Consider the following 26878-nt stretch of genomic DNA (forward strand, 5'->3'; position numbering starts at 1 on the left):
GTCTCAAACAAAACAAAACACACACAGCTGGGCACAGTGGCTCAAGTCTGTAATCCCAGCACTTTGGGAGGCCGAGGCAGGCGGATCACCTGAGGTCACGAGTTCGAGATCAGCCTGACCAACATGGAGAAACCCCATCTCTACTAAAAATACAAAATTAGCTGGGCGTGGTGGTGCATGCCTGTAATCCCACCTACTCAGGAAGCTGAGGCAGGAGAATCACTTGAACCCGGGAGGTGGGGTTGCAGTGAGCTGAGATAGTGCCATTGCACTCCAGCCTGGGCAACAAGAGCAAAACTCTGTCTCAAAACACACACACACACACACACACACACACACTCACTGTCCTTGCTTCCATAGGATCTATTCCTAGGAGCCTTGGCAATTTAACTTTATGGAGAAGGATAAGTAGGATGCTGTGTTCAATAGTTAGTAGGTCCTCATTAAATAACAGTTTCCTTTCTATCCAGAAACGTACTTTAAAAGCCTCATGTGGTTGGAGAAGTCAACTTTGATAAATTGGCATTTACTTACTTTTTGACTTGTGTGGTGGACTTGGACTCCTTTTTCTTGATGGTAGTGATGAGGGCAAGAATGTCATCTAGACATAAAGGACCAGATTTCGCATAAGGGAAAATTTAGTGCTGGAAAAATTAAGATTACCATGGCAAAATACTCTTCAAAATTACACAATTTGGTGTTTTCAAAGGCTTAAGTGGAGCTTTTATGCTGGATTTATGTGATGAATGGAATAAACTGATTCAAACATTAGAAGGGACATGTTTAAAAAAAAAACCTACCACAATTAAAATTTTGGAACATGATCTTAAATTCCTGTGAAAGGGCATGAAGAGTTTGTGTGTGTGTGTGTGTGTGTGTGTGTGTGTGTGTGTGTGTGTGTGTGTTTCGTTTTTTGAGACGAAGTCTTGCTCTGTCGCCCAGGCTGGAGTGCAGTGGCACAATTTCTGCTCGCTGCAACCTCTGCCTCCCAGGTTCAAGTGATTCTCCTGCCTCAGCCCCCCGAGTAGCTGGGATTACAGGCACCTGTCACCACGCCCGGCTAATTTTTGTATTTTTAGTAGAGACGGGTTTTCACCATGTTGGCCAGGCTGCTATCAAAACTCATGACCTCATGATCCCCCCCACCCCCGTGCCTCGGCCTCCCAAAGTGCTGGATTTTACAGGCATGAGCCACCTTGCGGTATGTTAATTTGGGGGAAAACAACAGGGACAATTGGGGAAAATTTTTGTTTTGTGAATTAGCAATGGAAGAACTAATCACAGGCTAAGCAACATGCTTAAGGTTGAATTTGCCAAATTTAAGATGTACATACTATGATGTAGCATGTGTATTTATTTTCACATGCGATGGGACAATTCCTACAGTTGTCTCACACTGCTGTAGATTATTAGCAACTCCATCCTGCAGTGACATCGCTTTTCTGAATTCTATAGCACTTTTCACCTAATCCTCTGATTAGTCTGTATTTTCCGGTTCAAGTGTATCTTGTTTTTCGTTTGCTCCACTTCCCTTGTCCCTTGCACCCCACTAACAGGAAAATTCCCGGTGGTCAAAATGGCTCTAATTCTTTTTGTATACCCGGGCTTAATTCAATAGGAATTGGGATAACTTTTCAATATTTAAAAAATTTGCACTGTGAAAACGTATATTTTAAACTCTTTCTACAACTTTTCATATTTGAAGAACATATGGCAGGAAGTGGATGCTTTTGATGAAGCCAAAAGAAATTTTTTAACTTCTATTGCTAATTAACAAGGAGGTGGCCGCGGGAGCTCTTTTTTTTTTTTTTTTTTTTTTTTTTGAGACGGAGTTTCACTCTTGTTGCCCAGGCTGGAGGGCAGTGGCGCGATCTCAGCTCACCGCAACCTCCGCCTCCCGAGTTCAAGCGATTCTCCTGCCTCAGACTCCCGAGTAGCTGGGATTACAGGCATGCACCACCAGGCCCCGCTAATTTTGTACTTATAGTAGAGACGGGGTTTCTCTGGCTGGTCCGAACTTCCGACCTCGTGTGATCCACCCGCCTCCGCCACCTAAAGTGCTGGGATTACAGGCGTGAGTCACCGCGCCCGGGCCAGGCGGGAGCTTTAGGTCTTATTTTATCTTGCTCTGCCCCCGACATCGTGGTGGGAGGGGAACCTTCCTCATATCTGGGCGCTGGCCTCTCCGGGCTTGGGAGAGAGGAACTCAGTGATCATAGAGCTGGCCGAATGCCGGGGTAGAGGGGACCGGAAGTTGTTTTTTTCGCCCCCGCCCAGCGGCCGGATAGCATCTCAGCTGGTTGGCTTTGGTTAGAGCTCCCGTCAGACTTTCGTTCGGCCCTAGGATTTGGTAGCCCCGAAGTGTGGGCTCTCTCCAGTACCAGACTCATTTCAGTACCAGCCTTTGGGAAGTCGTGTGAATACCTCGGTCTCTTAGCCACAGGGACAGAATGGCGGCCTGACGGAGCCGCGGCGCCGGCCAAGTCGCTGAGGCGCGAGCTGGAACCCCCAGACCAGCTCAAACGGGAGCCAAAACTCGAAGCTTGGAAGAATTAGCAGGAAATGGCGGATGAGGCGTTGTTTTTGCTTCTCCATAACGAGATGGTGTCTGGAGTGTACAAGTCCGCGGAGCAGGGGGAGGTGGTGAGTGCTGCCACACGCCCTTGAGGTCCTTTTGCGGTGACACACCTTGTTTCCCCTCAGTGCTTTCCTTCAACCCCTGTCCCATCGCCACCCGACGCCTCCCGAGGTGTACACAAAATGGTCCACCTCCAGGTATCCTAAACCCTAGAACCTGTCAGTTGTCTCCTTTGAACCGTCATCTTTCATCGTTTTCTCTTTCGTATCTTCTATTTGATTCCTTTTTGTCTATTCCCGTACGTTTGTCTTGCACGCTACAGATTTTGGTACTTTTAGTGTTGTCCCTGCCATTATTTACGAGAGGGTTAACTGCAGAGCCTACTTAGTTTTGCTGGCACTTACAGCACTTGAGCCATGCACTGGACAGACCTGTGCCAACCTGAGAAGCCTGTCCCTCCTTCCTCATTCCTAATGCTCAGTACAACTCCACACAACTTGAGAACTGAAGCCTAATGAAGGTTGAGTTTGCAAGGGAAAGTTTGCAGGCGTTAGGATAATTAGGGAACATAATTTAAATTAATTATTTCAGAAAGTATTTATTTAGTGCACTTATGTCAGAGCGATTTCTAGGTGCCAGGGATGTAGTAGTGAATGAAACAATGGCCCCATCCTTGTAGAGATTATTTTTTTAATCTAATTTAATCCGAAATGTGATAGTATGTAGCGGTTACTTCTAATATGTGGGAGTCCTTATTCAATCATTGTGGGCCTGTCACTGCTGACACTGCTAGATAAATTAAATAAAATAATACTCCTGCCTCACAGTATTTAGGGAATAGTGATTTAATTAATAGTTAACACTGAGTATTGGCTGGTAGAATCATGGAGTTGTAACGGATTTTAGAAATACTCCAAAGTCATGCTCAAGTCAGGAGCCCTTTCTTTAATGCTATTGATAAAAAATGAGTGGAGAGTGGGGATAGGAAATGTATCCTAGGCAAAGATAAAGAGGTAGAGGTATGAAAGAGTGGTGGATTTAAATATACTTAAGCATTTCTTTGGACTAGACTGAATAGAGAGTGAGAAGAATTGAGAGGTGAAGTTAGAAAGCTTTGTGTAATTAAAGAATTCAGATCTTTTCAAGGGAATATTTTTAAGGAAGGGAATGATGTGGACCATTTGCATTTTAGAAAAGTAATCCAGTGTTTGGGCTAGAGAGGGAAGATCCTTGTAGGGGGAAAATCCTTTATTACGGGAGTCACTGCAGGAGGAGATGACGATCTGAATTAAGACAGGGATAGTGAGAAAAGGAGATAACAGATTTGAAAGTTAGAAAGTGGAATTCTGTAGGCCTTGTTTAAGGATGGGAGTGGGAGTTGAAAATTATCGTCAGGTTTTCAGCTTGAGCAGCCGGGTTGGATGGTGGTACTATTAATCAGAAAAGGGAATAAAGGAGAAGAAAAAAATAAGGAGGTAAGATAATGAGTTATTTCAGGGCAGGTTGAACTTTTGAGGTGCCTGTATGACATCCAAAAAAAGGTACTGCCAGTTTGCACAAGAAGGATAGGCAGGATACATTTGGAAGGTTATTGGAAATGAAGCAAATTCTATTCTTATTCAAATGACCCATCTATAATAGAGATTTTTTTCAAGTCACAAACTTCTGACTTTATTATTGACATCAAGGTTTACTGTTTGTGCAAAGCTAGCCTTCCTTTTCCCTCTAGAACAGTTAACACACCCCTTTTACTTTTTTGTCATAACCCCCGATCCCCCCAAACCACTTGCTTATTCAGTTCTCTTCATTCTCCCCTCCCTTCTTACCTTTCCTCTTCTCTCTCTTTTTTTTTTTTTTTAGATGGAGTTTTGCTCTTGTCTCCCAGGCTGGAGTGCAGTGGTGTGATCTCAGCTCACTGCAGCCTCTGCCTCTTGGGTTCAAGCGATTCTCCTGCTTCAGCCTCCTGAGTATCTGGAATTACAGGTGCCGGCCACCATGCCTGACTAATTTTTTTGTATTTTTAGTAGAGACGGAGTTTCACCCTGTTGACCAGGCTGTTCTTGAACTTCTGACCTCAGGTGATCTGCCCGCCTTGGCCTCCCAAAGTGCTGGGATTACAAGCGTAAGCCACTGCGCCTGGCCCTTTTCTGACTCTTGTCTAGAATAATATTTTTTCTTCTTTTTAAAATATCTTTTTTTTTTTCCAGTGGGTTAATCCTAAATAAAATGAACAGAGCTGTTCTACTCAGGCCTGATAATTTTAAGAGATGGACTAATCACACAAGAGAAAGGAAGTTCATAGTTTTGAATCATTTAAGCTAAAAATAACTTTCTTTTTCTACTGCGATGTATTTATGATGGGGGGAAAATTGAAAGTACATAATAAGCAAAAATTATATAAATAACAGTTATGTGGTAGTCTTCACAATCAGAACCCATACTGAAATATGGGTATATAAGGGTTCACATTAGTGTCCATACTTTGAGTGTGCTTGAAATTTTTCATCATGAAAAATGTAAAAGATACATAATCCTGTCATCCAGAGGTGATGTTTAGAGATTTTTTTCAGACATAAAAAGATCTGTAAAAACTATGTTGTTTATGTCTGAAAAGACCTATAAAATCCATTTCTTGCTGACAGGATTATGTGTCTTTTTTTTGTTTTTGTTATGGAAAGTTGTTTTAAATGAAATAAAGTTTTATAAATTTTCAGTATAGCAAAATAAACTTCCATAAGACTTGAGGTGAGATAAAAGAAAGAAACAGTGTTCTAACCCTCCAAATCAAGGTTTTTCAAACTATGCTTAAAGAGGAATTCTCTTAAAATGGACTAATTGGGCATTTCTCAATTTATGGTGAATGGATTTTGAAAGGCTAATGGATAAAATGTTCTCAAGTTGAATTTTTCTTAAAAATTTGGTGCCTACTCAAAAGTGCATGAACAAGTAGCAAAATTAAGTAGTAGGGCTTAATTCAAAAGCTCATGTGATCATAGGATTTGAGTGTGTCTGCATATAAGCATATTGTTTTTTTTTAATTTTTTTATTTTTATTTTATTTTTTATTGATCATTCTTGGGTGTTTCTCGCAGAGGGGGATTTGGCAGGGTCATAGGACAATAGTGGAAGGAAGGTCAGCAGATAAACAAGTGTACAAAGGTCTCTGGTTTTCCTAGGCAGAGTGTTTGTGTCCCTGGGTACTTGAGATTAGGGAGTGGTGATGACTCTTAATGAGCATGCTGCTTTCAAGCATCTGTTTAACAAAGCACATCTTGCACCGCCCTTAATCCATTTAATCCTGAGTGGACACAGCACATGTTTCAGAGAGCACAGAGTTGGGGGTAAGGTCATAGATCAACAGGATCCCAAGGCAGAAGAATTTTTCTTAGTACAGAACAAAATGAAAAGTCTCCCATGTCTACCTCCCCCTACACAGACGCAGCAACCATCCGATTTCTCAATCTTTTCCCCACCTTTCCCCCCTTTCTATTCCACAAAACCGCCATTGTCATCATGGCCCGTTCTCAATGAGCTGTTGGGTACACCTCCCAGACAGGGTGGTGGCCGGGCAGAGGGGCTCCTCACTTCCCAGCAGGGGCGGCTGGGCAGAGGCGCCCCTCACCTCCCGGACGGGGCGGCTGGCCAGGTGGGGGGCTGACACCCCCACCTCCCTCCCGGACGGGGCGGCTGGCCGGGTGGGGGGCTTACCCCCCCACCTCCCTCCTGGACGGGGCGGCTGGCCGGGCGGGGGGCTGACCCCCCCACCTCCCTCCCGGACGGGGCGGCTGGCCGGGCAGAGGGGCTCCTCACTTCCCAGTAGGGGCGGCCGGGCAGAGGCACCCCTCACCTCCCGGACGGGGTGGCTGGCCGGGCGGGGGGCTGACCCCCCCCACCTCCCTCCCGGACGGGGCGGCTGGCCGGGCGGGGGGGCTCCTCACTTCCCAGTAGGGGCGGCCGGGCAGAGGCGCCCCTCACCTCCCGGATGGGGCGGCTGGCCGGGCAGGGGGCTGACCCCCCCACCTCCCTCCCGGACGGGGCGGCTCGCTGGGCGGCTGGCTGACCCCCCCACCTCCCTCCCGGACGGGGCGGCTGGCCGGGTGGGGGGCTGACCCCCCCACCTCCCTCCCGGACGGGGCGGCTGGCCGGGTGGGGGGCTGACTCCCCCACCTCCCTCCTGGACGGGGCGGCTGGCCAGGCAGAGGGGCTCCTCACTTCCCAGTAGGGGCGGCCGGGCAGAGGCACCCCTCACCTCCCGGACGGGGCGGCTGGCCTGGCGGGGGCTGACCCCCACCTCCCTCCCGGATGGGGTGGCTGCTGGGCAGAGACGCTCCTCACTTCCCAGATGGGGTGGCAGCCGGGCGGAGGGGCTCCTCACTTCTCAGACGGGGCGGCTGCCGGGCGGAGGGGCTCCTCACTTCTCAGATGGGGCGGTTGCCAGGTGGAGGGTCTCCTCACTTCTCAGACGGGGTGGCCAGGCAGAGATGCTCCTCACCTCCCAGACGGGGTCGCGGCCGGGGCGAGGCGCTCCTCACATCCCAGACGGGGCAGCGGGGCAGAGGCGCTCCCCACATCTCAGACGACGGGCGGCCGGGCAGAGACGCTCCTCACTTCCTAGATGGGATGGCGGCCGGGAAGAGGCGCTCCTCACTTCCTAGGTGGGATGGCAGCCGGGCAGAGACGCTCCTCACTTTCCAGACTGGGCAGCCAGACCGAGGGGCTCCTCACGTCCCAGACGATGGGCGGCCAGGCAGAGACGCTCCTCACTTCCCAGACGGGGTGGCGGCCGGGCAGAGGCTGCAATCTTGGCACTTTGGGGGGCCAAGGCAGGCGGCTGGGAGGTGGAGGTTGTAGCGAGCCGAGATCACACCACTGCACTCCAGCCTGGGCACCATTGAGCACTGAGTTAACAAGACTCCGTCTGCAATCCCGGCACCTCGGGAGGCCGAGGCTGGCGGATCACTCGTGGTTAGGAGCTGGAGACCAGCCCAGCCAACACAGCGAAACCCCGTCTCCACCAAAAAAGTATGAAAACCAGTCAGGCGTGGCGGCGCGCACCTGCAATCGCAGGCACTGGGCAGGCTGAGGCAGGAGAATCAGGCAGGGAGGTTGCAGTGAGCCGAGATGGCAGCAGCACAGTCCAGCTTTGGTTCGGCATCAGAGGGAGACCGTGGAAAGGGGAGACGAGGGAGAGGGAGAGGGAGAGCCATATAAGCATATTGTAACTGCCCAGTGGGGGGTTCTTCCCCACTGCCCAGGTAGAGCTGATCTATCAAGACAGGAGAATTGCAATAAGGAGTTTATGTAGAGCTGCTAAATGGGAGAGCAGAGTTTTATTATTGCTCAAATCAGCCTCCCCAAACATGCAGAGTCTAGGGTTTATCAAGGATAGTTTGGTAGGCTGGGGGCTGGGGAATGGGTGCTCCTGGTTGGTTGGGGATGCAGTTACAGAGGTGGGGGCCAGAGGACCAGTTGGAGTCATCCGAAATGCAAAAGTCTGAAAAGACATCTCAAAAGGCCTTTTTTAGGTTCTACAATAGTGATATTATTTACAGGAGTAATTGGGGAAGTTACAAATCTGTGACTTCCAGAATAATGTCTGGTTATCATTTAACTACCTACATTTTAGCAGAATTCAGACCCCTCTCATAATCCTAACCTTATAGTCTTTCATTAGTTTTGCAAAGGTGATTTAGTTTCGGGAAGGGCTATTGTCATTCTTGCTTTAAGCTTACACTGTAAACTAAATTTCTCCCAAAGTTAGCTTGGGCTGCATCAAGGAATGACCAAGGGCAGTTTGGAGGTTAAAGGCAAGATGGAGTTGATTAGGTGAGATCTCTTTTACAGTCATGATTTTCTTACTGTTACAATCTTTGCAAAGGTGGTTTCAATAGTTCCTGCTAATAAATATGTTCCTAGGTAATTCTACAGAGAGCAGATTATTCCAAAAAGAGCATCATGATTTACAGACACTTATTCTAGCTGAACTTGTTTTTTTTTTTTTTTTTAAGAGACAAGTCTCTGGGTTAGTGTGGTGGCTCACACCTGTAAATCCCAGCACTTTGGGAGGCTGAGGTGGGAGAATTACTTGAGCCCAGGAGTTGGAGACCAACCTGGGCAACATAGTGAAACAGTGTCTCTATTTAAAAAAAAAAAAAAAAAAGAGGCCAGACACGGTGGCTCAGGCCTGTAATCCTAGCACTTTGGGAGGCCAAGGCAGGCAGATCACAAGGACAGGAGTTCCAGGCCAGCCTGGCCAACATGGTGAAACTCCGTCTCTACTAAAAATACAAAAAATAGCTGGGTGTGGTGGTGCACACCTGTAGTCCCAGCTACTCGGGAGGCTGAGGCAGAAGAATCACTTGAACCCAGGAAGCGGAGGTTGCATTGAGCCGAGATTGTGTCACTGCACTCCAACCTGGGCGACAGAGCAAGACTCAGTCTCAAAAAAAAAAAGAGAGAGGGAGAGAGAGACAATGTCTTGCTCTGTCATGCAGGCTGAAATGCAGTGTTGGGACTTTGGCTCACTGCAGCCTTGACCTCCTGGGCTTAAGTGATCCTCCCACATCAGCCTCTCGAATAGCTAGGGCTATGGGCATGCTACCATGTCCAGCTAATTAAAAAAATTTTTTTTGTAGAAACAGAGTCTTGCTGTGTTGCTAAGGCTGGTCTCAGACTCCTAGTCTCAAGTGACCCTCCTGCCTCAGCCTCCTACAGTGCTGGGATTATAGGCATGAGCACTGCGCCTGGCCTCATCCTAAGCATGTTTGAGAAGAAGTGTGGGGAATAGCAGAAAAACTGAAGATAGTGATACGTACAGTAATAGATGTATGTACAGAATTTTACGACAGCATAGGGCCTAAGGAAGTTTCAGGGAAGGCATCTGGGAGAATGTAATACTTGAGCAGAATTTAAAGAATGTGAATGCCGGGCGCGGTGGCTCATGCTTGTAACCCAGCACTTTGGGAGGCCGAGGCGGGCGGATCACAAGGTCAGGAGATCGAGACCGTCCTGGCTAACACGGTGAAACCCCATCTCTACTAAAAATACAAAAAATTAGCCGGGCGTGGTGGCGGTCGCCTGTAGTCCCAGCTACTCAGGAGGCTGAGGCAGGAGAATGGCGTGAACCTGGGAGGCAGAGCTTGCAGTGAGCCGAGATCATGCCACTACACTCCAGCCTGGGCAACTGAGCGAGACTCCGTCTCAAAAAAAAAAAAAAAAAAGAATGTGAAGTCTAGGGAAGAGCACATACAAAGGCAGGGAGACAGAAGAGAACATGGCACTCTGGAGTTGCTGCAGAAATTTCAGAGTGGTAAAAGGGAAGGAGGTTTGTGAATTTGGTTAACTAGCCAGGAGTCTTTAAGGAAAGGACATACCATGATGCCATGCTAAGGAGTTTGGACTTTATTTTTTGTTTGTTTGTTGGTTTGTTTTGAGACAGGATCTCACTCTGTTGCCCGGTCTAGAGTGCAGTGGCTGGATATTGGCCCACTGCAACCTCTGCCTCCTGCACTCAAGCCATCCTCCTACCTCAGCCTCCCAAGTAGCTGGGACTATAGGTGCATGCCACCATGTTCACCTAATTTTTGTAATTTTTTTAGAGATGAGGTTTCACTATTTTGCCCAGGCTGCCCTCGAACTCCTAAGCTCAAGCAATCCTTGGCCTCCCAATGTACTGGGATTTACAGGCATGAGTCACTACATCAGGCCTGGACTTTATTTTGAAGAAAGGGGAGTGGGTGCTGAAATTCCAGTAGAGAATAACATGATTTTTTTTTTAGACAGAGTTTCACTGTTATTGCCCAGGCTGGAATGCAATGGGGTGACCTTGGCTTACTGCAACCTCCGCCTCCTGGGTTCAAGCAATTCTCCTGCTTCAGCCTCCCGAGTAACTGGGATTACAGGCATGCGCCACCATGCCCAGCTAATGTTTTATGTTTTTAGTAGAGATGGGGTTTTTCCATGTCGGTCAAGCTGGTCTCGAACTCCTGACCTCAGGTAATCCGCCTGCCTCGGCCTCCCAAAATGCTAGGAGGCGTGAGCCATCATGCCCGGCCGAGAATAACATGATTTTTTTTAGAAATTTACTTTAGTAGAAGTTACACTACCAGAAATATAGAAGATGACACAAAGTAGGAAAAAATGAGACAAGACCAGTTGGAAAGCTATAGCTAAAAACCAGGAGAGAAATGATAAGGCTTTACTTAAGAAGTAAGGGTAGAGAGAGACGATGAATTTTGAAAAGCTTGTAAGAGATAGGCTCCACCGGACTACAGTGTATGGGGGGTTGGGAGCACAGGGGTGAAGAAAATGGAAGTTTTCTGGTTGGAGTAACTAGGTGAATGGTGGTGCCATTAATGAAGTTAGGAAATTTTGGAGGCAGAGCAGGCTGAAGACATTAATAAAATGAATATCATGTTGAATATGCATACTTCGAGGGTCCTGTGGGACCACTAGATGTCTATGCACAATAAAGTCTGTACTAGAAACACAGATTTAGTAGTCACAGCACCATAAGCAGAGTGCATGGTTCCTTAGAAGAAAGTTTAGCAAATAATAAGCCCTATGATTTCCTTAGTGGGAGACAAACAGCCTTCAGAATATACAAAAATCCCTGCCTTTTTGGAGCTTTATTTTAGCAGAGAGGGGAACAAGGGGCACATGGGCAATATAGAATAGTAAAATGTATAGTATATTAAATGGTGAAAAATTCTGTGGAGACAGATTAAGCAAGGAAGTGGGACTGAGTATGAAAATCAATTTTTAGAAGGCTTGTTAAAGCTGATTAGCAGCCCCATACCCAGAGTTTCTGATTAAGTAAATTGGGAGTGGGACTAGAGAATTTGCAAGTTCCCATGTGATGCTGATGTTGCTGGTCTTTTTTTTTTTTTTTTTTTTTGGTGATGGAGTCTCGCCCTGTCACCCAGACTGGAGTGCAGTGGCATGATCTCGGCTCGCTGCAATCTCTGCCTCCTGGGTTCAAGCGATTCTCCTGCCTCAGCCTCTTGAGTAGCTGGGACTACAGGTATGTGCCACCATGCCCGGCTAATTTTTTGTATTTTTAGTCGAGATGATCTCGATCTCCTGACTTCGTGATCCGCCAGCCTCAGCCTTCCAAATGCTGGGATTACAGGTGTGAGCCACCACACCCAGCCAACCCATTTTTAAAGTCACTAGGATAGAGAGTTGCCAAAGGGGTATGATGTTGCCCTTTTAAAGAAGATGGTTAAAATGGGCCTAAGATGGTGACATGAGAGTAGACTCAAAGGAAGTGAGGGAGTTGGTTGTGTGAATATCTGGAGGAAGAGTTGATGCAAAAGCCCCTGGAATGTGCCTGGCATGTTTAAGGGACGGGGCAGAGTGCGTCTGCAGAAGGTTGAAGCCAGAGAGGTATGGGGTCTGGATTGTAGAGGACAGTCCATCAGTCATCCATAGGATTTGGATGTGTTCAGCATAGAGGTAGTATTTCAAGCCTTAAGATTGAATGAGATTGTCAAAGAAAGAGCAAAGCAATCTCATGATTTAAGGCAAAGTGTGATAATCAGCTAAGACACTGAGAACTGGGAAGCCTGGATGATTCTGAGACATTTTGAAGCAAGGAACAATAGAACTTAGAGCAGACAGCAGATGACTCAGGGAAAAACATCGAAGGTGATACCAGGTTTTATAACCTAGGAGAGAAGAATGATTGAAATGGGGATAAAAGGGAGATGAGGAGTAATTAGGAAGAGGATTTGATTTCTGAAAATCAATTATAAGCAGTAGTTCCCTGTTTATCCTATTGCCTTGTGCCAGGTGCAGTGGCTCACACCTGTAGTCCCACAGCTTTGGGAGGCCAAGCCAGGAGGGTATCTTGAGGTCAGGACTTTAAGACCAGCCTGGGTAACAGAGTGAGATCCCATCTCTTAAAAAAAAAAAAAATAGCCGGGCATGGTGATGTGCCTGTAGTCCTAGCTACTTGGGAGACTGAGGTGGGAGGATTGCTTGAGCCCAGGAATTTAAAGCTTCAATGAACCATGATCTCGCCAGTGCACTGCAGCCTGGGCGACAGAGCAAGACTTGTCAAATAAATAAGTAAATAGCAGTTTGGTCCTTTGTTGGAAGAACGTCTATTCTTTGCTTGGATACTGCGGTTTTTCCTTGGGCAGCAGAAGCAATGTGGCGATTGAAGAAGTGACCTAAAACTTTGATGTTAGGTAGAAGCAAATGGCCCAAGCCGAGACAAGTGCTTGTAAATCCACTGGTGGGAGCCCTTCCTCCTAACAGCAGGTTATTAACGCTGCCAGAAAAAAAGTGTCCCCTCTACCGGTCTGGTGAAGAAACCTCATCGCTACGGGCCTGGGACTGTGGCACTTCTAGAGATTCTCGTTACCAGAAATTGACCTAGCTTCTCATCTGGAAGCTGCCTTTCTAGAGGTTGGTGAGAGAGATCACCCAGGATTTCAAAACCAACTTGAGGTTTCAGAGCACAGTCATTGGGGTGCTGCAGGAGGCTAGTGAAGTGTACCTGGTGGGTTGGTTTGAAGATGCTAATTTGTGTGCCATCTACAGTAAGAGAGTTGGCTCTCATGCCCAAAGACATCCAGTTGGCTCGCCAGATACAGAGAGAGCGAGCTTAAGTGAAGGCAGATTATGTTGCATTTGTGCTTAAGTCATTCCGTCTTTTGGGATGAATGTGAAAAGTGACTGTTCATAGACCTCAGTGACGTAAGCACTGTTGCTCAGGAGTGACAAGTTGCTAATACGCAGAAGGGATGGGTGACATTTTTTGGTTCTCATGACGCATGTTTCTGTATGTTAATGACTTGTTAGGTAGCTATTAAGGAACTAGAGTTGATAAATAAATGTGTATAGGTTCCTTTTGCAATATAACTGGTTATGACTTGATCCAAGTGTTTAACATTTGGAGCTAAGTCTGACCATATATTACCGTGATAGAATGTGGGCCTTTTCAAGGGTGAAGATACAAGCCTTAACCACAGTATAACTTAACAGTTTCCTTAAACAAACAAACAAACAAAAACCTAGCATGGAATACATTATGTGCATTTATAATAGCTATTTTAAATATTGTAATGTCAACATTCAAAAATTAATTATTTTACATTCACAAATGGTGGGGAGTCTTGTCATTAAGGTGTGTATAACTTAGAATCCACTTGGTTTTCTCCTAACTGGACTGCATTTGTTTTCATAGTAGTAAAATGTTATGTGTATTACACCTTGCATAAGTCCTCATTCTACTACGTGTTAACTAACCCTCTAGATAATAATGCAAATGCTAACTGTTTGATTTTATTTATAAGAACTCTAGAATAAATACCAGTTATTCCTACCAACATCGGCTGTTACTAATATTCTGAAGTAGTTAGTGCAACTTTTCATTGTGTTGTGGTTGGTCTCCTAAGTAGGTTGGATTTTTCTCTTCTAAGAGAAAACAATAGTGAAATTATTTTCTTTCTCTTTTCTCTCTGTTTCTGTCTCTTTCTCTCTCTCTCTTTCTCCCTTCCCTTCCCTCCCCTCCCCTCTTCTTTTCTTTTCTTTCTCTTCTCTTCTCTTTTCTTTCTTTCACAGGGTCCCTTGCTCAACCTGTTGCCCAGGCTGGAGTGCAATGACATGATCATGGCTCAGTGCAGCCTCAACTTCCTGGACTCAAGCAATCCACCCGCATCAGCCTCCAAAATGGCACATGCTACCATGCCCAGCTATTTTATTTTTTCTTTTAGTACAGATGTGGTCTTGCTATGTTGCCCAGACTGGTCTTGAGCCATTGAGCTCAAGTGATCCTTCTGCCTTGGCCTCCTAAAGTGCTGGGATTACAGGCATGAGCCACTGTGTCTTGAGGGGTTTGTTTCTATTAAAAAACTTGGTGTCTGGGAGGAGCACAAAGCTTTAACCCATTGAACCTCTGACAGTTAAGATGGTGTTGGGTTAGGTTACGTCTGGTTACTATCCTGGGAAAATCACTTCTATAGAGATGGCCTTCCAAGTGGTTTTAAAATGTATCTTTCTGTCTGGGCGCGGTGGCTCACGCCTGTAATCCCCGCACTTTGGGAGGCCAAGGCAGGTGGATTGCTTGAGGTCAGGAGTTTGAGACCAGCATGGCCAACATTTTGTATTTTTGTATTTTCTCTACTAAAAATACAAAAATTAACCAGGCATAGTGGTGGGTGCTTATAATTCCAGCTACTTGGGAACCTGAGGCAGGAGAATCACTTGAACCCTGTAGATGGAGGTTGCAGTGAGCCGAGATGGCCCCACTGTACTGCAGCCTGGATGACAGAGCGAGACTCCATCTCAAAATAAATTTTAAAAATGTATCCTTCTATTGAAGTTTTTAGGTTAATTATGTATATGTTGACTAAACTATGAATTAACTTGTTTATCAAAAAGAAAAGTAAAAAGTAAAGTAAGTAAAAGTAAAGTAAAATAAATAAAATCAACCTTATAATTCACTTTTTCTTAAACTGTTTCAGGGAAAAAAGTATAAATGTTTACATTAATATTTTTAACCAATCTTGTAAAACAATTTCTGAATACTAACATCCTAGCATTCTAAAAGTATTTAAAACTATTGTTTTTTAAAATAGGAAAACGGACGATGTATTACTAAGCTGGAAAACATGGGGTTTCGAGTGGGACAAGGATTGATAGAAAGGTGAGCAGGTTGGATTTGAAAATTTTCTTGCAGGTAGGTTATAAACAAAGATGATCTATTTCAAAAGATTGCATAAAACTTGAGATATTTTAATTTTAATTCCTGAATGTTATTCTCTTCAAAAATTAAAATTTCTTTTTAGATCCAATGCCATTTAACTCATTTATTCAAATTTTATTTTAATGTTTAAAGAAAATATATATTTTATATATTTTAGACTTTCTTCCTGAAGCTATTTTAGACTTTCTTCCTGAAGCTATTGAAGCAACTATCTAAAATCTTACTGCATTTTCAACTTAAGATCTACTAGGTTCTTTAACCTGCATAGAATTTTTAAGTACATAGGTTTGAAATAACTATAGTCTATGTTTATGCGTGTAATTATCTTTGAACTTATAAATCAGTTCTTTTTTGTATTTCTTTCTCACTACCTGAATAGTTAAACTCGGAGTATATTTTATATAACAATGTCATGATAATGCTCAGCTCTTTGTTCTTTTGTGGTTTTTTGATGTGCTAGAATGCATTGCACCTGAAATTTTGGCTATAATGTTAGACTAATTTGAGGCCTCGTAATTTATATAACATAATGTGAATTCATTGAGATAGGATCATGTTACCTGGTGCTTATGACTTTATTAGTGTTAATAAATGTTCAGCCAGGTGTGGTGGCTCATGCCTGTAATCCCAGCACTTTGGGAGGCCAAGGTGGGAGAATCTCTTGAGCTCAGGAGTTTGAGACCAGCCAGGGTAACAAAGTGGGACCCTGTCTCTTCAAAAATATACAGATTAGCTGGGCATGGTGACATGTGCCTGTGGTCTCAGCTGCTAGGGAGGCTGAGGTGGGAGGATAGCTTGAGCCTGTGAGGGAGGTAGACGTTGCAATGAGCCGAGATTATGCTATTGCACTCTAACCTGGGCGACAGAGCCAGAACCTGTCTCAAAAAAAAATTAAAATTAAAAAACCCAATAAATGTTCAGTGCTGTTCTGGCACTTGGAAATTAGTTAATAATTAGTCCCTCTTGCTTTTTTTGGAGGATAAATACTGTATTACTTCTAGTTGATCTTTTTAGGTTTACAAAAGATACTGCAAGGTTCAAGGATGAGTTAGATATCATGAAGTTCATTTGTAAAGATTTTTGGACTACGGTATTCAAGAAACAAATCGACAATCTAAGGACAAATCATCAGGTAATTAAATTAATTAAGGCCTATATTTTAAAGTCCTTTAACTTGATATAAATATCGTATTTTAGTGACTTATTTAAAACCTAAAATAATTTCTGGTTAACTTTGGAATATGTTTATGTTATTAATAAGTTATTAGTTTTTTTCTTCTAATAGTGTGAACTGAATAAAGACAAAGGGACAGTTATCAGTAATGATAGCTGTTCCTTTCACCCAATTATATGCTATGTTAAGTTTTTTAAAGTAGCAAAAGTCAGGATGAGAATAGCTTTTAGTATTTGGTTCCTTAGTTACTGTTAATTAGTGGTAATAATATGCAGAACCACAAATATATCACCTTTATGTCTTTAGAGTCATTTCTTTTTTTTGAAGAAGAATAATTTGGATTATTTTAATTATTTTTATATACAGAAAACTCAACAGTGTACGTTTAACCCAGTTTGGTGTCAAGTTCTTTAGCCTTTGCCTTTTCCTGCTTGACAATTCAAGCCACAGACTTGAGACCCAGGACATTGCCCCCCCAGAGACAGTGGATTTCGTTGTGTCTGTCGTAATTGGTTCTGATAGCTTCCACCAGCTGAACCTAAGCTCCATTGTCCTCCGAGTTAATCTGTGTAAAGGCGACAGTGGTGCGCGTCTTCTTGTGGATTAGACGTCCCAGTCTTGCCTTCCCCTTGATAATGCGGTAAGGGACCCCCATTTTATGACACAAGGCAGGCAGGAAGACAGCCACCTTGATGGGATCCACATAGTGTGCAGTCACCACCAGCTGAGCCTTCTTGTTCTCCTCCAAGGTGGAGATGGTGTTAACTCCTGCTCGGAGGACAAGTGGTCTCTTAGTGGGGACATCCCCTTTGCCTGCAGCTTGCTTTTCAGCCCGGGCCAATAGCCTCTGCTTATTTTCTTGCTTTGTCTTTGGTCTGTACTTGTGGGCCAGCTTAAGCAGCTAAGTAGCTATTTGGCGGTGCAGGGCCTGGGTGAACTGGTTAATTGTAGGAGGCACTTTCAGCTGCTTACAGAGGATGGCTTTGTGCCACTGCAACCTGATATAGCGGGGCCATTTCACAAAGTGAAATGAGTGAGGTCCGTTTTGGGTGGATGTCCTGTCCAATGTCAGAATTCTTAGGCCTTTTCTCAAACAGGGGATTCACCACTTCCTTTTTTTTTTTTTTTTGAGATGGAGTCTTGCTGTGTTGCCCAGGCTAGAGTGCAATGGTGCGATCTCGGCTCACCGCAACCTCCGCCTCCTGGGTTCAAGCCATTCTGCCTCAGGCTCCCAGGTAGCTGGGACTACAGGCATGTGCCACCACTCCGGCTAATTTTTGTATTTTTAGTAGAGGTGGGGTTTCACCATGCTGGCCAGGTTGGTCTCGAACTCCTGACCTCAAGTGATCCGCTTGTCTCGGCCTCCCAATGTGCTGGGAGTACAGATGTGAGCCACCACGCCCAACCAGGATTCACCACTTTCTTGGCCTCCTGTTTCTTCATGACAGCAAGGGCCAGAGCCACCTCCTTCCCCTTGGCCTTTCCTTTTGGCATCTTGGGTGGCAGGAAGAGATTCTTTATAGTCATTTCTAAGGTCTAATTTATAGAGCATTTTACTCTTAAATAACTCCTGGATTATTACTGCTGTCATATTTTCTACTCTTAAAAGATTTTCTTACTACAAAATTAATAGACTACATAGAAAACTGTGTATTTATTAAAATTTTAAAAGGGAGACAGAGTCTCGCTTTGTTGCCCAGACTAGTCTTGAGCTCCTGGACTCAAGTAATTCTTTGGCCTCAGCCTCTTGCATAGCTGGGATTATAGGCATGCACCACCACTCCCAGCTTCATTAGATTTTATTTTATGAACTTCAAGGAAATACTAAGAGTAGATTTGGAATTTTGATTCAGTAAAAAATTAAAGAAATGTATCTGGTACTCTCAATAGGATAATTCATTTATTTATTTATTTTTAATTAGAGACAGTGTCTCACTATGTTTTCCAGACTGGTCTCAAACTCTTGGGCTCAATGGATCCTCCCACCTTGGCCTCCCAGAGTGCTGGGATTACAGGTGTGAGCCACTGTGCCTGGCCTAGAATTCATTTTGTACCAACTTTAGCTTGGAATTACTGGAAATGCTAATAGGAAGAAATGACTATGATTTTTTTACTCTCTAGACATGATTTACTAATACATATCAGCTGGCTGGACATGGTGGCTCATGCTTAGAATTGCAGCATTTTGGGAGGCTGAGGCAGAAGGATTGCTTGAGCTCAGGAGTTGGAGACCAGCCTGAGCAACATACTTAGAACCTATTTCTACAAAAAACTTTTAAAAAAGTTTCACCAGGCGTATTGGTATGTGCCTGAGGTTTCAGCTACATGAGAGGAGTTCAAGGATACAGTGAGCTACTACACTTTTGCCTGGATAACAGCAAAATTCTGTCTCTTAAAAAAATAAAGCTGGGTGCGGTGGCTCACCCCTGTAATCCCAGCACTTTGGGAGGCCGAGGTGGGCAGATCACCTGAGGTCAGGAGTTCGAGACCAGCCTGGCCAACGTGGTGAAACCCTGTCTCTACTAAAAATACAAAAATTAGCCAGGCATAGTGGCGCACGCTTATAGTCCCAGCCACTCAGGAGGCTGAGGAAGGAGAATTGCTTGAACCCGGGAGGCAGAGGTTGCAGTGAGCCTAGATCACACCACTGCACTCCAGCCTGGGCGACAGAGCAAGACTCTTTCTCAAATAAACAAATAAATCCGGGTGCGGTGGCTCACGCCTATAATCCCAGCACTTCAGGAGGCCGAGGCGGGTGGATCACCTGAGGTTGGGAGTTCAAGACCAGCCCTGCCAACATGGAGAAACCCCGTCTCTACTAAAAATACAAAATTAGCTGGGCGTAGTGGCGCATGCCTGTAATCCCAGCTACTTGGGAGGCTGAGGCAGGAGAATCACTTGAACCCGGGAGGCAGAGGTTGCGGTGAGCTGAGATCGAGCCATTGCACTCCAGCCTGGGCAACAAGAGTGAAACTCTGTCTCAAAAAAATAAATAAAAATAAAAATTAGGTCGGGTGTGGTGATCATACATGTAATTTCAGCACTTTGGGAGGCTGAGGCAGGAGGATTACTTGAGCCCTGGAGTTCCAGACCAGCCTAGGCAACATAGGGAGACCCCCTTTCTACAAAAAATAAATAAAACTAGCCAGGTGTGGTGGCATGTGCCTGTGGTCCCAGCTACTCGGGAGGCTGAGGCAAGAGAATTGCTAAACACCCAGGTGTTTGAGGGTGCAGTGAGCTGTGATTGCACCACCACACTCCAGCCTAGACAACAGAGTGAGAGCTCATGTCTAAATAAATAACCATACAAACAAACAAACAGCTTATTTCATGTGGACATGTATTAATGATTCCATCGTACTAGACTATGAGTTTTTAAGGATAGGGACTATGTCTCAGACAGTCTTTTTATCTTCAGTGTATAAAACCGTTCGGTATATATTAGTGTTGTGAAAATACTGAACTCGCAACTCTTCAGCTTGAACATTGCAAAACTCCTTCATTTAAACAAAATTTGACCAGGCTGGGCACGTGGGCTTATGCCTGTAATCCCAGCACTTCAGGAGGTCAAGGTGGGCAGATTGCTTGAGCCCAGGAGTTTGAGACCAGCCTGGGCAACATGGCGAAACCCCATCTGTACAAGAAATATAAAAATTAGCAGGGCATGGTGATGCACGCCTGTAGTCCCAGCTACTTGGGAGCCTGCGGTGGGACGATCGATTGAGTCTGGGAGTTGGAGGCTGCAGTGAGGCGTAATTGTGCCACTGCATTCTACCCTGGGCGACAGAGGAGACCCTGTCTCAAAGAACAGAAAAAGAAAACTTGGCCAATGGGAAGGAAACTTTTAATAACTTTAAAAAACACTTAAATTGTTTCATAAGAATAAAAAAATTTTAAGGACTGCTAGCTACATTGACTTTGGATGTTTTTTCTATTTTTGGAACAGGGCATCTATGTACTTCAGGACAACAAATTTCGCCTGCTTACTCAGATGTCTGCAGGAAAACAGTATTTAGAACATGCATCTAAGGTATTTAATGGAATAGAAGGTGGGGGTTTCTGTTAATAGTAGGACTACAGGGAAAAGTACAGTGCTAATCATGACAAACTATTGAATTAAAAATATGTTTTAAGGTGTTCTTTTTTGTTTAAAGAGTTTTCTATGAAATGAGAGACATGTTACAATAACACTAAACTGTAGCTAAATAGTCATAGAGTGACCAATTAAAGAAACACTGGCGGGGCGCTATGGCTCACACCTGTAATCCCAGCACTTTGGGAGGCCAAGGCAGGTGGATTACCTGAGGTCAAGAGTTCAAGACCAGCTTGGTCAGCATGGTGAAACCCTGTCTCTACTAAAAATATGAAAATTAGCTGAACATTCTGGTGAGCGCCTGCAATCCCAGCTATTCGGGAGGCTGAGGCAGGAGAATCACTTGAACCCAGGAGGCAGAAGTTGCAGTGAGCTGAGATCGTGCTATCATTGCACTCCAGCCTGGGGTATAAGAGCAAAACTCCACCTCAAAAAAAAAAAAAAAAAGAAAAAAAAGAAACACTATAAGTAAATAACAGTGAAATGTAGATGTATGGTAGATCACTTCTTTTTTTTTTTTTTTTTAAGACAAGGTCTTGCTCTGTCATCTAGGCTGGAGTGTAGTGGTGCAATCATGGCCTATCTTGACCTTGACCCCCCCGGGCTCAAGTGATCCTCCCACTTCAGTCACCCAAGGAGGTAGGACTACAGGTGTGGGCCACCATGCCTGGCTAATTTAAAAAAAAAAATTTTTAGAGATGGGATCCCACGATGTTGCCCAGGCTCGTCTTGAACTCCTGGGCTCAAGTGATCACTTCACCTCGGCCTCCCAGTGTGTTGGGATTACAGGTGTGAGCCACTGCATCCGGCCTGATTGCCTATTTCCTATATTTTTGGGGGTATCCAGGCTCTAATTACATTTTTATGGTTAATGTGTATATTTTCTCTCTTTTTTTTTTTTTTTTGGACGGAGTCTCACCCTGCCACCCAAGCTGGACTGCAATGGCGCCATCTCGGCTCACTGCAACCTCCGCCTCCTGGGTTCAAGTGATTCTCCTGCCTCAGCCTCCTGAGTAGCTGGGATTACAGGTGTGCGCCACCATGCCTGGCTAATTTTTTGTATCTTTAGTAGAGACGGGGTTTCACCATGTTGGCGAGGCTAGTCTCAAACTCCTGACCTCGTGATCCACCCACCTCAGCCTCCCAAAGTGCTGGGATTACAGACGTGATTACAAAAGCCACCCAAAATGCTGGGATTACAGCCTCCCAAAGTGCTGGGATTATAGGCCATGCCTGGCATATTTTCTCTTTTTTACTAACTTCTTAGTTTAATATTTCTGGTTCTCACTTAACTTTTTGGGATCTTGGTTTCTTCAGCTGTGAAAAGAGTAAGTTGGACCAATTCAGTGATTTCTAACTATTTTGAGTTATGGACATCTTTGAGAATTGGAACACCTTTCCCCATAAATACGCACATATACATGGTTTTTATTTTCATAGGGGTCACAAATTCCCAGATTAAGAACTCTTGGGATGAACAATCTCTAAGGCCTCTTCCAGCTTAAAATTTCATGACTCAGATCTAGTTACTTATTAGTACCCATTTATGTATATTATTTATAAGATAATATTTTATATTATTCAAGATAATGTAGTATGTTGAACATCATGCAGTATAGATGTGGATAATCAAAAATTCCCTGAATTGCTAATTTTTCAATCCAGTTCTTGTCATGACTTTTGGTTTTGTAGCTCAGCCCTATTCCCTTTCTTTGTTTCTATATGACAGGGTTTCTCAACATCCAAACTGTTGATACTTTCAACCAGATAATTCTTTGTTGTGGCAAGCTATAAGTCTTGAACAAGTCAAGATTCTTGGTTGTAAATAGAGGAAAGAAATTCTGCTTGTAAGCTAACAAAATTGATAGCTCAAAAAATAGTCAATAACCAGGGGAGGTTAAGGCAGCCAGTAAGATAGCCAAGTCACTCCGCAGAATGTATCTACTTAGAATCCTGCAGGCAGCATGGACTGTAGACACAAACTACCTTTACTGCCTCCAGAACTAATTCTGATCAGTTTCTGGGTTGTTTTTGTCACTGAGTCTAGATTCACAGTCCTGGACTGGAGTACTTAATTGGCTGAGCTTAAGTCTTAAGTCGTATGTCCGTGCTTTAGTTTCCAGGGAGCTGGGAAATCTGTCAATATTTTTCAGTAATTTGAACAGTTCTTCAAAATTCTTTTTTTAAACAGGGATGACTTACTGATGATAAATCATGTAATGTTGTATTTATCAATAGCTTTACTATTTTAGTAAATCCTTACTATTTTTAATGATTTTTTTTCCCTTTTAGTATTTAGCATTTACATGTGGCTTAATCAGAGGTGGCTTATCAAACTTGGGAATAAAAAGTATTGTAACAGCTGAAGTGTCTTCAATGCCTGCTTGTAAGTTGAATTCACCTTTCTTACAAATGTTTTAGTAATTTGTTTTCAGGTCTGTTTTTTTTTTTTTTTTTTAATTTAACTGAGAGGAAATTTAAAATGCTGAAACTTTCATTTTAGTTTTATCAATGTAACATTTAGTGTAGTAGTATGTAGCATACTATATTCGTATTCAGTAATTTTTGAATAATGGACTAAAATCCAAATTTATAAGACAATTTAAGGGATGATTTTTAACTTTTCTAAAGTTGTTCAAACTGTAACTTTTTTAAAGATATTCTTCTGAATATCTCCTGCAGTGTTTTAAGATAGCAAATTTCCCTAGAACATCGAAAATGCTATTTTTTTTTTTTTTTTGATACGGAGTCTCGCTCTGTTGCCCAGGCTGGAGTGCAGTGGCGTGATCTCGGCTCACTGCAAGCTCCACCTCCCGGGTTCACGCCATTCTCCTGCGTCAACCTCCCGAGTAGCTGGGACTACAGTTGCCTGCCACTACGCCCAACTAATTTTTTGTATTTTTAGTAGAGATGGGTTTCACCGTGTTAGCCAGGATGGTCTCCATCTCCTGACCTTGTGATCCATCCGCCTCGGCCTCCCAAAGTGCTGGGATTACAGGCATGAGCCACCGTGCCCGGCCCGAAAATGCTGTTTTTAAACAATTGTTTAGGATATATCTATTATATCAAGCTAAGTAAAACCAAATATTCTTTTATCACTAAATGTCTCCCTAAAGATCTTTTCACCAGAGCTACCAACCAAGAAAAAATGGACTTGAGCTTTATTGTATTTCCTTTCAATTTACAATGATCATTAGCCATGAAATACTGTACCCAAATGTAGGATTCATAAAGAGAAACAAAAGTGCTTACTCAACAAACCATATAATCATCCCATAAAAATAGAATTGACTGGCTGGGCGTGGTGCCTCACACCTGTAAGCTCAGCACTTTGGGAGGCCGAGGTGGGCATATCATGAGGTCAGGAGTTTGAGACCAGCCTGGCCAATAAGGTGAAACCCTGTCTCTACTAAAAATACAAAAATTAGCTGGGCGTGGTGACGGACGCCTGTAGTCCCAGCTACTCAGGAGGCTGAGGCAGGAGAATCACTTGAACCCAGGAGGTGGAGGTTGCAGTGAGCCGAGATCGTGCCACTGCACTCCAGCCTGGGCAACAGAGCAAGACTCCATCTCAAAAAAAAAGAAAAAATAGAATTGACTTTATTGAATATTATGAAGAATGCGAAAAAGTTTTTGACATAGCAGATTTCTTGACTGAAACTATTTCCTATATGGAACAGAAAATTGATGTTTAGACTTGTTTTCTTTGTATCTAAAATCAAAGAATTATTTGTATTTTTTTTTTAGGCAAATTTCAGGTGATGATACAGAAGCTGTAGAACATACTGAAATGCAAGGCTTCAACAGTGTAAAGAGATAAATTATTCATGTAAAAGTATTTCAAGTAGTGATGATTTAATTACATTGTTCGATGTTTGTACAGGAGTAAGCATGTATTTTTATCAATTTAATACAGATCAAAGGAGATGAAGGGACATTCTGCCATGACATACACTTAACCAAAACTATTCAAAATGAAAACCTGATTTCAAATAACCAGAGACCAAGATGCAGGGCCCTTATTTTAAACCTTTTTATTTGGTTAGAGTGATATGTATTTAGCCATAGATGGAGAAACAAAGCTCAGGGTTTGTTGAATTAGCATGAGAGAAAATTATGTACCAACAGAATTATTTGTGAGAAGAATGAACAAATTTTGACAAAGTATGAATTTGTTTTATTTTAAAAAGCAAACATACTAAATTTTTTTATTTTATTGCTTATAATTTATTAAGAATGTTTACACCTGTATAAGGATTTCATATATACATTGTATGTGTGTATATATAAATACATATATGACTGCCTAAATTGTTTATAAATTTAATTTTTCTTTAATAGGTTTCATTCCTTCAGAGCTCCATTAATGTAATCAAAATGAAATATAGATTAGTTTAAATGTGAATTCAGTGACTCTAGGGCCAAAGAATGTTAGGTATGTTTGGAAAGAATTTTTGTATTTATTCCTGTTACAGTTTTGACTTTCAACTTCTCTCCCCATGCATGGAAGTCCTGGTAAAGGGTCTAACATCTTTATTCCCTTCTTTCCTCTTCCAGCTGAGCAGAGTTGGATAATTGAATTAGTCATTCTGACATTCTTTGAACCATATCATCTTAGTGGTTTGGGGTCAGTGCTCATCTGATATATCTTTCTTACCACCTCTTCTACTTACTTTCTCTTACTTAAATTATCTGACATAAGCAGTTATCTCCAGCTTTTGTTAGAATCTTGCATGTTGATTACTAAAACTATACTTTGTTTCCCATTTATTTATTACCCTTTTGCATGTATTTGTGTGACAGGGAACTCTGCAGCAGGGGGTGACTGACACACCAAACAAGATGTTTCAGTGGGTACTCTGCCATAGAAATGGCAGATTAAGAAGATTGACTATACCAAACATTATATTAAAAACACGAAATAAAAACTATAAAAATGTACTTTAGGACATTAAAGAAAACTCAAGTTAGAAGCATACCATTTTCCTTTCATGGAAGGGTACAGTATTACAAAGATAATTTGTTTAACTTGATTTATTAAATTCTAGTTGTGTGCCCTATAATGATGTTTCAGTCAGTGACAGACCTCATATATGGCAGTGGTTCCATTAGATTACAATACTGTATTTTTACTGTACCTTCTTTATGTTTAGATATGCAAGTACTTACCATTGTGTTACAGTGTCCTACAGTATTCACTACAATAATATGCTGTACAGGTTTGTAGCCTAGGAGCAATAGGCCATAGCTTAGGTGTATAGTAGATCATACCATCTAGGTTTGTGTAAGTACATTCTGTGATTGTACAATTTTAAAATCTCCTAATGATGATGCATTTCTCAGAATGTATCCCCTTTGCTAAGCAATGCATGACTGCAATCCTAATTCTCACATGTTTTGGGGAAAAAATTTTAATTTTGAAAAAATTTAGGAAAGTTCCTACCAAATATACGTGTATAAAGTTTATTAAAAGTCATAATGACCCAGGAATAGCTAATGACACAGAAGTAGATCAAAATAGAATACAATAGAGAACTTCAAAATAAAACAGATGTGGGAATTGTGTGTGTGAAAAAGGTGGGTTCAAATAAGTTGGTTTGTTAGACATTCATATGCCTACCCATCAGCCATTTCGTTCTCCCTTCCTTGCTGACAAAGCCCCATTTTTTTTTTCTTTTTTTTTTTGGTCTAAAACTCTGTATGGCTGCCTTGTGCTGTAGAATAGGGTGCTTCCCTAGCCTAGAGAGGGTGAGTGTTGATTAGATTCTGTGCCAATCATGGTAATTGGCTTACTTGATCATTAGATGGAATTTAGGCTAATGAGACAAAGGAAGTCTGAAGGCTTTGAATAAGAAATTTTCTGTTGCTCTTAATAATTGATACAAGATAGGGATTTGCCGGCATCCCTCTTCTGCTTTTCAGTGAAGATATGTGTTATGGATGTTTGAAGCTAATCTGCAACAGCCTTCTGATGGCCATGAAAGGACAAGTATGGAGATGAAAGCTATCACACTGAGGATAGTGGGATGTAGATAGAAAGCACCTGAATTGTGCTTCTGAATTAACCAATCCGGGAACTGCTTTACCTTTGGACTTTTTGTTATGTGAGATATTCTTTATATTGTTCCATTTGCTTTGGGTATATGTATATTGTTACTTGTAGCCAAAAAGAAACCTCTCTTAGTAGAAACAAAGGGAGAGTTAGGTTATTCAAAAAATAGTATGAGACAATTGAATATCCCTTTTTCTGCGGCAGTAGGTGGGGAGAAACTTAAAGGTTCACTTGTAAAACAATAAAGTACTAAAGAATATGTGATAA

The 26878-nt window shown here is 43.1% G+C and overlaps 1 protein-coding gene across 4 annotated transcripts; it reads left to right on the plus strand.

Annotated features, from left to right (window-relative positions):
- Positions 1-1823: 1823 nt before the first annotated feature.
- Positions 1824-26878, plus strand: TRAPPC6B (trafficking protein particle complex subunit 6B). Of its 4 annotated transcripts, none has more exons than XM_004055106.5 (6): positions 1824-2643; positions 15165-15232; positions 16307-16424; positions 20413-20496; positions 22852-22945; positions 24307-26878. In XM_004055106.5, exons 1-6 carry the CDS (start codon positions 2563-2565, stop codon positions 24336-24338), a joined length of 477 nt encoding a protein of 158 aa, XP_004055154.1. In that variant the 5' UTR covers positions 1824-2562; the 3' UTR covers positions 24339-26878. The 4 variants fall into 4 exon arrangements, with proteins under 4 accessions (XP_004055154.1, XP_018865667.1, XP_055217962.1 ...); XM_019010122.4 differs by having other exon boundaries at positions 1825-2775; XM_019010121.4 differs by having other exon boundaries at positions 2142-2640.

This window comes from Gorilla gorilla, chromosome 15 (assembly GCF_029281585.2).
Source record: "Gorilla gorilla gorilla isolate KB3781 chromosome 15, NHGRI_mGorGor1-v2.1_pri, whole genome shotgun sequence".
NCBI lineage: Eukaryota > Metazoa > Chordata > Mammalia > Primates > Hominidae > Gorilla > Gorilla gorilla.